This window comes from Chrysemys picta, chromosome 1 (genome assembly GCF_011386835.1).
Source record: "Chrysemys picta bellii isolate R12L10 chromosome 1, ASM1138683v2, whole genome shotgun sequence".
Taxonomy (NCBI): Eukaryota; Metazoa; Chordata; order Testudines; family Emydidae; genus Chrysemys; species Chrysemys picta.
Genome location: NC_088791.1, coordinates 233,016,690 through 233,028,997, shown reverse-complemented (window position 1 = coordinate 233,028,997; position 12,308 = coordinate 233,016,690). Strand labels below are relative to the sequence as shown.

The following is a 12,308-nucleotide window of genomic DNA, read 5'->3' as shown; positions in this document are numbered from 1 at the left end:
CTACTACTACAAAACCGGGAGATTACGTAAAATTAACTCTTGATAAATTAAGATGGATGACTAGATGTTGCCAAGTTAAAACTGGTTAGAACAGAAAAGCAATATTTTTAATTTAAAATGAAAAGATTACAGAAATAACCAAACTGCATTATGTCAAGTTACTGCGTAACTTTCCTATGTGAAATTACATGAGAAGTTACTAGTTTTAGATAGATTTTATTTTTGGTTTTGGCTCAGTTCGGTGTAATGAAATGGTCAGGATAGACACTGTTAGAAAGTGAAGTCCTTTATTTACTCACGCAGACGATACAGCAGTAATGCAAACTTCCTCCAGGCTCACCAATATTCATCAAACCTCATGTGGTGGTTCCACAAGTGACATAATATTTCACTCACTGGCCCCTCTGCTGAGAGGGTATTAACTGTGACAGTCATTTAACACTTGTTCCCACTTACGGGAACAGAACAGAGATCACAGGCTTTTAAACACAACTCACCAAATGGCCCTCAGATAGCAACCAACGGGGGTGGATTTGAACGAGCAACCCGGATGAGAAAGTCATAACATTAATCTTTTCCCCCACCCACAAACCTTCTAGTTTCCAGTGTGTCTTAGATGTATAGGTTAATTAGATACAAGATTAAAAACCCACAAAAGATAACCAGTGAGGATCTTGAAACGAATTAAGTCATGATGTTATAAGACTGCAAAGGGGAAAAAAAAGTCCCATCAGATTGTCACTTGTCTGTGTGTTTTTCATTTCAAATATAAAGATCTTGTAACCTACCCACTTCTTTATCTCTTGGCTTTTCCACATAGTTGGTGTTGGAAGGAGAATCGGACAAGCACAGTAGGAGAGATAGTATGGCGTAATGAGCATCTGTCTTTAAAAATACACAAAAGAAAAAAAAATCAATAAATAGAATAAAATGGTTTAAAAGACTTTAGGAAATGAACAGCGTAGAATGTTGTATGCCAGAGTGTGTAGTATTAGCCCTCACAGTTCATCTCAAGTAATGGATATCCTAATTTACTTATTTTTTTTCCAATACAAACTGAAAATCTAGTCACCTAAAATTCTTGTTTAAATTATGCTAACCATGACAAATTAAAGCACCTCAACTAAAAGTCTACATGAAGGTTTAAGGACTCCTCATCCATTTACTCCACTTCCACAAACTCATTTATTCTATACAGACAACGGTTACACAGTTATGCAAGACTATTAACAGGCCACTCACCCTTCGTGAATGGAACCATTTAATGATTCTGACATCTACATGGCGGGAGGGATAGCTCAGTGGTTTGAGCACTGGCCTGCTAAACCCAGGGTTGTGAGTTCAATCCTTGAGGGGGCCATTTAGGGAACTGGGGTAAAAAAATTTGTCTGGGGATTGGTCCTGCTTTGAGCAGGAGGTTGGACTAGATCAGGGGTCTCAAACGTGCGGCCCGCGGGGTTGTTTTCTGTGGCCCGCAAGCTCCTTGTGGTTCTCCCCCACCACCACCACCGTTTACCTAGAGCAGCTCCAGCCCCTGCCTGCCTGCCCCCGCGCCGCTCCGGGAAGTGGCCGGAACGTGGGGAATAGGGGCACAGGGGTCTGTGTGTTGCTGTTGCTTCAGGCAGTGCCCCTAGCAGCTCCCATTGGCCGCGGTTCCCCAGCCTGCCCTGCCCCCGGTGCACGTTGGGCTGGAGTCCGCCCCCCGAACTTCTCCTGCACCCCCTGGGAACAGGAAGGGGGCAGAACTGGGGTGGGGATTTCGGGGAAGGGGTTGGAATGGGGGCGGGGCCTCGTGGAAGGGGTGGAGTGGGGCGGGGCCGATGGCAGCAGGGGAGGGAGGGTGTCAGTAAGGCGGCCCTCGGGCCAATGTACTAGTCCTCATGTGGCCCTCGTGGTCATTTGAGTTTGAGACCCCTGGACTAGATGACCTCCTGAGGTCCCTTCCAACCCTGATATTCTATGATATTTTGACCTTTTTAATTTAAAAAATAGCGTTTAAAAGCTGTTTCGGGGCTAGAAGGAAACCATGCACTCCTATTAAAGTCAAAGTTTATGGCCAGAAGATACCACTGGACCATTTAGTTTGACCTCCTATGCATCACAGGCCACCAGTACCACCCAGTTATCTGCACAATAAACCCAACAACTACAATTAGACCGAAATACTACAACCCTCAGGAGACTAAACTATTGTGTGCCGCAGGCAAAGAATAGGAGGGAAAAAATATTATAATCAAATTAGTAGAAAAGCAGGCTATACTACAATATCATAGTCCTTTTTAAGACTAACACCATTCTCCTTACAAGGATCTGCCAAAGTACTTTATTTACAGAATCATCTTTGAGATGGACAAGTTCCACAGAGCCAGGCAGCAAGACACCCAAGTTCACTCATCAACAGGAGCAACTGCTAAAGGTCACCACAATTACCTTATACAACACTGCTGAGTGCTAAATACAACCTGACATTTCTGAGCATGTAGACTGGCTCACGCTTTATTCACAAAAAACAACATAGCTAAAAGTACATATAGGTTGAAAATCTCCGGGGGGGGGGGGGGAAGTATAGCAATTCAGGGTGCATTTGCATTGCTACTGTATAGTTCCTTTTTCCCACATTAAGAAATCTAAACCAGTCCAAAGAAAGGTCACAGTTCAGTTAAATTAGAAATGAAGTTAAGGTTCTAAGCATGGGCATTAGGAAATAGAACACTCAGCCCTACTAAATAGTATGACATCATAGAGTGCCTCTACCCAGCTAAAGGGCCTGCATTTCACAACAGCAGAAGCTTTCAGTCTTCAAAGGTCAACTAGAACAGGTTCAGAACAACCACACTGGAACCAAAGTGACATGGACCAAGTGAGAGCACAGAGTTTTAATCCAGCAGAAGCCCTAAACTGATCTGGAACTCAACACAGTTTTCCAACTGAAAACTATGAAATCCTGTTTTCTTAAGATGAACGGCTAGATTCCCTGTCCTATCAAAAATGTTCATGCAACACAGAATATGGAGCTCTATGCCTCTTATCTGCAACGTTAATGATATAATTTAAGCCATGAAAAGCGCACCCAGAGACTATGGTGATGGATGCCCAATAAATACATATTTTAATAATAGGGAGTCGGTAGGTTATAATTTTAAAAATCAGCTCACAGAATAGCAATATGTAGCTTAGTAGTAACATAACTCATTTGTACTTTCTGGTCTAAATCTGTTACAAAGTGACCAGCGTCAGGATACATGCAAAGAAATTAGAACAAAGAAGAAAATTTTACACACCTTTGTTTCTTCAGTGCTTGGAAGTGGTGAGTTCAGAAACTTTTCTATTAGTCTTTTCCAGCTTGCAGCTTTACTGAGGTCTGAATGAACAATCAGCTTTTCATAAATTCTGATTTAAAAATAAATAAATCTTATCAATGAATGCTTCAAATGAACAGAATTAATCAACAGAGTAAAAATAAGACAACTTACCCCTCTATCGTCCTCTCTACTTTGTGACTGCTTACATCAAGAAACCGATGAAATCTAGATGAGAAATTAAAACAGAATACAGTTTTTGCATTGTGCAAGGAAATGTTTGGGAAAAAAACCTATAGCAGGAATCGGCAACCTTTGGCACGTGGCCTGTCAGGGAAATCCACTGGCAGGCTGGGACAGTTTGTTTACCTGCAGCAACACCAGCAACAGTCAAGAGGCTGGAGGAACGATAGAGTAGCACCCATCCGTACTATTCACATTACACATGCTAAACAGGAGGCTCTGAGGTGGGCAGCGAGCAAGAGAAAGCAGAAATCCACAAATAGAATCTAGGAACAGTATCCTATTAAGAATACTACCACCCTTCCCAGCAGCTGGTGATGATGGGTTGGGCTTCTTACCAGGGGCATTGTACCTAAACCATGTTGATGCATCCCTCTGTCACATTATGTTTTATTTTTGTCTCAGTCTAGTAGATGTTTGATAACTATTTGAAGAGACTTATTATTTGAGCAGATAAACAAGTACTGTGCTTGCAATCTGGATCTGCAATGCGCTGCTAATGCTTACTTAAAAATATTAGATTTACACAAACAGTAAGAAGCCTCACTTGTAAACATCTCCACTACACAGCAGTTGCTACATGACAAACATTCTGGCAGGTATCATCTATTTTGATGTCATATACTGAATAATGGCAACTGTTAACTTTTAAATAAGCCCGTTAAATTGTTTCTCAAATCATTATCACCAAAGACATTATCACAATAACTGCCTATCAGTTTGGTAATGAACATATTGTAAGAAGTTCATATGTAAGATAAAAAGTTAACTCAGGGGTAGCCAACCTGAGCTTGATAAGGATACATTATCTTGATACATTGCCAAAGAGCCACGGTAATAAGCCAGCAGCCCCATATCAGCTCCCCCCGCCCCCACTCCCATCGCCTCCCACCCACCCATCAGCACCTCTCCCTCCCTCCCCACACCTCATGATCAGCTGTTCTGTGGCATGCAAGGGGCTCTGGGGGGAGAAGAGCGAGGGCACAGCAGGCTCAGAGCAGGGGGCGGGAAGGGGTGGAGTGAGGGCAGGGCGTGTGGCAGAGCCAGGCATTGAGCAGTGAGCACCCCCCAGCACATTGGAAAGTTGGCACCTGTAGCTCCAGCCCCGGAGTTGGTGCCTAGACAAGGAGACGCATATTAACTTCTGAAGAGCCGCACGTGGCTCCGGAGCCACAGGCTGGCCACCCAAGTTAACTTCAGTACACTCCCAAAAAAGCTGAATGAATTTTAAGTTTCAATCCATAGCTATGTATGATTACTATGGTTTTTATCCTTAAAACACATATCTACTTCATTAGACAGACAGTAGATTCATAGTAATGTTCCTAGCAACTCTGAGACTTTATTTTTTTAGAAGTCTACTCCTCATTGATGTTTATAGGATCTTTTCAACAAGGGAGAAAATGACATGCTCCAAATTCTACAAGAATTTAGGCATGTGCTTAACTTTATGCACTGTATGTACTCCCAGTGACTTCAAATGGAGCTACTCACGAGGGGAGGGATAGCTCAGTGGTTTGAGCATTGGCCTGCTAAACCCAGGGTTGTGAGTTCAATCCTTGAGGGGGCCATTTAGGGATCTGGGGCAAAAATCTGTCTGGGGATTGGTCCTGCTTTGAGCAGGGGGTTGGACTAGATGACCTTCCCGAGGTCCCTTCCAACCCTGGGATTCTATGAATTGATTAAATTAAGCACATGCACACATCTTTGCAGAAGCAAGGACTAGTTGACAATAGGGGGGAAAAGAGTGAAACTGACTACATAAAAGTGCTGTCAATTGGGGTGGTGTGGGGGGAATCCCTGTTAAGATTACAATAATTTGAAGAGATTACATGCCATTTGTAACAATTTGTAAAACACTTCAGATGGAAGAGTTGACTATGACCTTATAATTTTTTAAGATTACAGGTTAATAAAGATTATGTTGAACTCATTTCACATGCATTAAGGTCAAAAGCATGTCTGTCTTTTGGAGAGAAATGTACACTTATTGAGGCAGATCTTGACTTTTTTTGTGTGTGACATTGCTCAATTTGAAATATTTGCTCATTTCAATAGCTGTTATTCCCTCTCTTCCCTAACGTGATGCCTTGAACATCATGTTGAGTATTCTGTCCAAAATTACTAAAAAGCAGCTTATTTTATGCCAACAGACTAATATTGTAACACAGTGGACAGCAAGAGATTTATAGCTGCCTGGACAGCAGCCACTGTTCCTCTGATAAGCACCTGTAACTAAGTCCCTAATGGTAATGCTGAGCCCGGATCTTTTTAATGGAGAAAATGCTGATGTTCTCACTGGCATGTGCAATGTTGCAGCAGACAGCGGTTACTTATTGGGCTGTCAGGAGAGCCAGTGTCACACGAACATCTGGCCAGGTAAGTGTGTGACAGTGTGTGTGTGTAAGGCTGCACCTCAGACAGGCCTGACACGTGCCAGTGTGTGAAGGCGGGAGCGCAGGCGCGTTGGAACCGCCCCCACCTCCCCGGGCGGCCGCAGCCTGAGTGACCCGGGGCCGGTCAGGGGCCCGCAGACAGGGCAGGCCGCACGCACAGCGCACTGAGGGAAGCCGCCCAGCCCTGGCTGCCCCGGGGGCAGCGAGACCCGGAGCGCGCGGCCCCTGACCTGAAGTTGGACCAGGCGAAGATCAGCGCCGTCTGGAAGCGACCGCCGGGCACCTCGCCGCCCTGCGCCTCGCGGAGGCCGGTCAGGCGCCGGATCAGCGCCCGGACGTCGCGGTCCTGCTCCTGCTCGAGGGGGCTCCAGCGCGCGGGCTGAGCGGCCATTGCCCGAGAGCGAGCGAGCGAGCGAGCGAACACACACGCGCGCTTGGGGGGGGAGGCGGCGGCGCGCCTGAACCGCCTCACTTTGTTTCTGTCACCGCCGCGCTGCCCGGCAGCTCGTCTCGCAGCACTTTCCCTCCTACTCTCACGAGATTCCCCACCGTCGTAAAACCCAGCAGATTCTAAAGGAAGGGCTGCGGCGCTGGAGCTGTGCGCATGCGCGAGTTGGAAGTGTTCTATAAGTAGAAAGCAGGCGCTGGTGGGTGGGGTTAAGTATCATGTGACTCTGTAGCCTTAATTGGACACAGTGCTGGGCTGAGGGCTCTGTCTCTACCTTATCCCAGCCAAGGGGGAGTGGGGACAGGGAGAGCAGGCCTGAGAATTGGGAGACCCAGCTTCTGGCTCCATTGCAAGTGCTCACTGTGTGACCTTGAGCATGTGCCTCACCCTCTTTCTGTCTCCCCAGCCACCTTTCCCATGGGGCAGTGACAGGGAGCTGGCCTTGAGCCTCTGCTGCAAGGAGCTGGGTTGGATCAGTTCAAAGTATTGTTATTGTGAATAACAAACATAAATAAGAGCTGGGTGGCAGCTTGCTCCATTTTGCATATAGCAAATGGCCTGTATTTCAAGCTTCTGTTAGCTTGTAAGGCCCCAATCCTGCAATGCATTGCATGTGGGTTGGCCCCTGTGCCGGAATGGAGCTCCATCGACTTCAACAGGCTCCATGCAGCCCAGGGCTCAACCTATGCACAACATTGCAGGACTGGGGCCTATGCAGTTTGGGGCAGGGCTATCTCTGTGTAGGCATTGGATGGACCCAAGCATACAATACGTGCTGAAATAACACCAAGTAATAAGTAGAAACTGCTGTGAGGCAAAATGAAAGGTAAAAAACAAACATCTATAAGCTTTTATAAGCACTACTAACGTGATTTCAGTTTCCTGGGGGGTTGTTTTATTTTTTTGTAGAGGCAAGAAAAGTGGTAAAAGACTAAGGAATCTCGGTTTACACAGTTCCTTTGCACACATCTTGAGTTTCAATTTAGGCTTCTTAACCTTAGTGCAGTGGTCCCTTCCCCAAACTTGTCCATGCCCACCCAAATCCCAGAGCCAGCGCTGGGAGCTGGGCCACCGTTTGGTGGGAAATGCAGGCAGGGTAAGAGGACCAAGAGTGGGGCCACAGCTGGGCTGGAGCCAGGAGCTGGGAGCAGAGCCCCAGGCACAGGATCAGCAGTCGGGGGCCTGGCCAGGGTCTGAGGACAGCAGCTGGGGTGTGGGGCTGGCAGCTGGGGCTCTGGGTGGACCTGGGTGGCGCTCCCTCCCTGCCCCCCATCAGGGCTGGACCAGGCCCCAGCCATGTTCCCCCACCGAATGTTCCTCTGTGCCCCCCTAGAGGGTGCACCCTACAGTTTGGGGACCTCTGCCTTAGTGTGATGGGGTCCACTCACTGCTGGTGGCACCTTCTCCTGGCCATCCTGAGGATTATCTCTGTTAGGCGTTGCACCCTTCTCTGGCCGTGTCCTCTCCCATCCTGTCTTGCCCTGCAGCCCCTCTCACTCCAGGAACTGCAGCCTCCTCTTTGTGACTCAGCCCTCCGGCCAGGTCACCATACATGTTCCCCTTTCAGGAGTGGGGAAACAAAGTCTTTCAAGGACAAACTGTCCCATCCAGTCTGCTGTCCTCTGCTTGGCCTATGCCACAGCCCCAGTGGCTCATTGAGGAACCTGGGTCTGCCCTCCGGGTTCCAGATCAGGGGCCCTCCAGTGAGCAGCTAAAGCCTGCACTGTCCAATCTTGCTGCTTTTCCCCTGAGCCTTTTTATACCTTCCTGGCTTCCCCCTCTCTGGGTTCACCAGCCTCCCAACTCTCAGGTAGTAACCATGGACTACACTCTCAGAGGTTCTCAAACTGGGGAGCATGAGAAGCTTTAGGGGGAAAAAAACTGCACATTCAGAACTGGGGGCTGCTAGAGAGCAGCAGCTGCTGGCTGGGTGCCCAGCTCTGAAAGCAGCAGCATTGTCAGCAGCAGCACAGAAGTAAGGGTGGCAATACCATACTATGCCACCCTTACTTCTGCACTGCTGCTAGCGGCTACATGGCCTTCAGAGCTGGGTACCTGGCCAGCAGCTGCCACTCTCTGTTCTGCCTTCAGAGCTGGGCAGCCGGAGAGCACAGATACAAAGATCAAATAAGTTTGAGAACCACTGCTGTAGCCCCTAAGGTATCTCCCTTCTCCCATGGAGTGACTGCAGCCCCCTTCTGTTCTCTGTTCCTGGGATTTTGCAGGCCCCTCCTATTCCTGGCTAGCTGAACTTCATTTAATCAACCCCTGCAGCCTGGTTCCTCCTCCAGGTGCAGCCCGGGGAGTTAATTGGCCTACCTGGCCACCTTAACCCCTTCCAGTCCTATGTGCTGTGGACACCCCATCACACTTAGGAACAAGATCAATCCTAAGCATAACTAAGATGAACAACTGCCTGATGCCCAGCTCTTTGAATACCTTTAGTAACTCATTTCCTAATAAACCCCACCCATCACTTGAACCAGAGGACAAGGAATGCAAACCACAATTTCATGCTGAATTGTTAAGTCCAACCTGTACAGACTTGGGATCACCTTAAATATGCCCCATTTCAATGATTCCTAAATAAATGCTTATAGATTTTACATATCTTTACTGTTTTTCTTACAGTTCATATCAGTTCAAAACTTCATTGCAGATGCACAGCTGTATGTTTGTAATGTTTGGAAAAGTTCCAACATAAAATCATTTCAGATTTCTGCAGTTGTTTCATTTTTAGTTCAGGAAAGAAACAAATTGTCTATGTGCAGTACATGGAAACAATATTTTAAGAGAATGGATAAAACATCTTGTCTATGTAAAGGTTGTCTATGTAAAGGTTAGTAATCACACAAGCAGCCCTGTCAGCAAAAGCAACAGGACGATCATAACAGGAAGGAGATAATGTGATAACATTCTACTACAGGTTTCAGAGTAGCAGCCGTGTTAGTCTGTATCCGCAAAAAGAACAGGAGTACTTGTGGCACCTTAGAGACTAACAAATTTATTTGAGCATAAGCTTTTGTGGGCTACAGTCCACTTCATCAGATGGGTATGGCTACTTCCACCTTTTCATGTTCTCTGTATGTATATATATTTCTTACTATATGTTCCATTCTATGCATCTGATGAGGTGGGCTGTAGCCCACGAAAGCTTATGCTCAAATAAATTTGTTAGTCTCTTAGGAGCCACAAGTACTCCTATTCTACTACAGTAACTTTTGCAGCACATCATTTTGATGTTTTAGGAGTGACCTTTTTTCACTATTAGAGGTTGATCTAAGTTTGCAGATGACACTAAACTGGGAGGCATGGTAGATACGCTGGAGGGTAGAGATAGGATACAGAGGGACCTAGACAAATTAGAGGATTGGGCCAAAAGAAATCTGATGAGGTTCAACAAGGACAAATGCAGAGTCCTGCACTTAGGACGGAAGAATCCCATGCACTGCTACAGACTAGGGACCGAATGGCTAGGCAGGAGTTCTGCAGAAAAGGACCTGGGGGTTACAGTGGACGAGAAGCTGAATATGAGTCGATAGTGTGCCCTTGTTGCCAAGAAGGCTAACGGCATTTTTGGCTGTATAAGTAGGGGCATTGCCAGCAGATCGAAGGATGTGATCATTCCCCTCTATTCGACATTGCTGAGGCCTCATCTGGAGTACTGTGTCCAGTTTTGGGCCACACTACAAGAAGGATGTTGAAAAATTGGAAAGAGTCCAGTGGAGTGCAACAAAAATGATTAGGGGGTTGGAGCACATGATTTATGAGGAGAGGCTGAGGGAACTGGGATTGTTTAGTCTGCAGAAGAGAAGAATGAGGGGGGATTTGATAGCTGCTTTCAACTACCTGAAAGTGGGTTCCAAAGAGAATGGATCTAGACTGTTCTCAGTGGTAGCAGATGACAGAACAAGGAGTAATAGTCTCAAGTTGCAGTGGGGGAGGTTTAGGTTGGATATAACTTTTTCACTAGGCGGGTGGTGAAGCACTGGAATGGGTTACCTAGGGAGGTGGTGGAATCTCCTTTCTTAGAGATTTTTAAGGTCAGGCTTGACAAAGCCCTGGCTGGGATGATTTAGTTGGGGATTGGTCCTGCTTTGAGGAGGGAGTTGGACTAGATGACTTCCTGAGGTCCTTCCAACCCTGATATTCTATGATTTTATGATGATCTGACAGCTATTGGGAGTATCATGGTGGTCTTTCAGCAATGAAGACATTATGGGACAGTTTCAAAATGGGTTCAATTGACTTCTTTTTTTGTGCCTGGCATTTGCAATCATTTTCACTTAATGCTAGCTGATTGTCTAAATCAGTGACTCTCAACCTTTCCAGACTACTGTACCCCTTTCAGGAATCTGATTAGTCTTGCATACCCCAAGTTTTACCTCCCTTAAAAACTACTTGCTTACAAAATCAGACATAAAAATACTAAAGTGGCACATCACACTATTACTGAAAAATTGCTTTCTCATTTTTAAATATCATACTTACATTTTAGTGTATAGTATATAGAGTAATATAAACAAGTAATTGTATGAAATTTTAGTTTGCACTGACTTCGCTAGTGCTTTTTTACGTAGTCGGTTGTAAAACTAGGCAAATATCTAGATGAGCTGATGTACCCCATGGAAGACCTCTGCATACCCCCAGGGGTACATGTACTCCTGGTTGAGAACCACTGGTCTAAATAACCATTTTGGGGCACTAATTAGCGATTCAGTAACTGCAGGTCCAATGGAACTGTGACAGGTTCCCCCTGGGGTGCCTCTGAGCCTACCTGACCCACCAGCCCAAGCTCCCTTTAAATTAAGGCAAACCAGCCAAGCCCTCCCTCAGACTTCAGACTGCATTTAACCAGCACACATACAGATAGGGAGACACCGAGTTGCAGGTATACATGCAGATGCTTAGATCACCTCAGCATGGGTAGGCTCAGCTAAGGAACTGCCCAATACTCAAGTGCACACCCCCGTCTGGAGTGTAAACCCAGGGAACTGTACAGTGTAAGTTCATAAAATTTGCCCCCTCCCTCAATGTGGAGAGAGATATGCAACAGCTTTCTGCCCCAAGTTATAATTTCCACGCACTGGGGGTGCAGGCTCTGGGCTGGGGGTGTAGGTTCTGGGGTGGGGCCAGAGATTAGGGGTTTGGGGTGTAGGAGGGGGTTATGGTCTGGGGGCAAGGGTTTCAGAGTGTGGGAAGGGGTTCCAAACTGGGGCAGGGAGTTGGGGTATGGGAGGGGGTACGGGTTCTGGGCTGGGGGTGCAGGCTCTGTGGTGGGGCCAGGGATGAGGGGTTTGGGTGCAGGAGGAGGCTCCAGGCTGGGGCAGGGGGTTGGAGAATGGGAAGGGGTTTGGGATGCAGGCTCCAGGTGGCACTTACCTCAGGCGGCTCCCAGAAGCTGCCATCATCTCCCTCTGTCTCCTAGGCAGAGGTGCAGCCAGGCAGCTCTGCACACTGCCCCTGCCTGCAGGCGCCACCCCCATAGCTCCCATTGGCCATGGTTCTTGGCCAATGGGAGCTGCAGAGCTGGCACTGGTGGGAGGAGCAATGTGCAGAGCCCCCATGGCCATTCCTTAAGCTTAGGAGCCAGAGGGAGATGTCGGCAGCTTTTTGGGAGCCATGCGGAGCTGGATAGGCACCTTGCCTGCCCCGCTGCAGGCAGCCATCCAGACTTTTAACGGCCGCCAGGGTCCCTTTTCAACCAGGCGTTCCAGTTGGAAACTGGACACCTGGCAACCCTAGACAGCTATGTGTTATTCTTTGCTGTGTAGACATACCCTAGTGGTCTGGGACTTGGAGTCTTGCAGAGAGGGTGGGGCAAGGCTCCTCTCTCACCCGGCTAGAAAGGCAGTGTTCCCAACCTTTCCTCTACCATAGCACAACTGGATATTTTAACTTATTTTGAGGCACACCACCAAA

The 12,308-nt window shown here is 47.1% G+C and overlaps 1 protein-coding gene across 3 annotated transcripts in view; it reads right to left on the bottom strand.

Moving 5' to 3' along the window:
• Positions 1-6,502, bottom strand: part of TUBGCP5 (tubulin gamma complex component 5) — a 52,268-nt gene extending 45,766 nt beyond the window's left edge. Inside the window, exons 1-4 of one of the 3 annotated variants that reach the window (XR_010597670.1) lie at positions 6,169-6,427; positions 3,474-3,527; positions 3,282-3,390; positions 789-885 (exon numbers count right to left, since the gene is read on the bottom strand). Coding sequence is in view for 1 of the 3 variants with exons in the window: in XM_008167412.4 (XP_008165634.2) it covers positions 789-885; positions 3,282-3,390; positions 3,474-3,527; positions 6,169-6,329 (421 nt within the window). In the remaining 2 variants the exon portion in view is untranslated. Of the gene's footprint in view, positions 1-788; positions 886-3,281; positions 3,391-3,473; positions 3,528-6,168 lie in introns of all 3 variants that reach the window. The other 2 variants (XM_065580819.1, XM_008167412.4) reach the window with 2 other exon arrangements.
• Between the last annotated feature and the right edge of the window lie 5,806 nt (positions 6,503-12,308).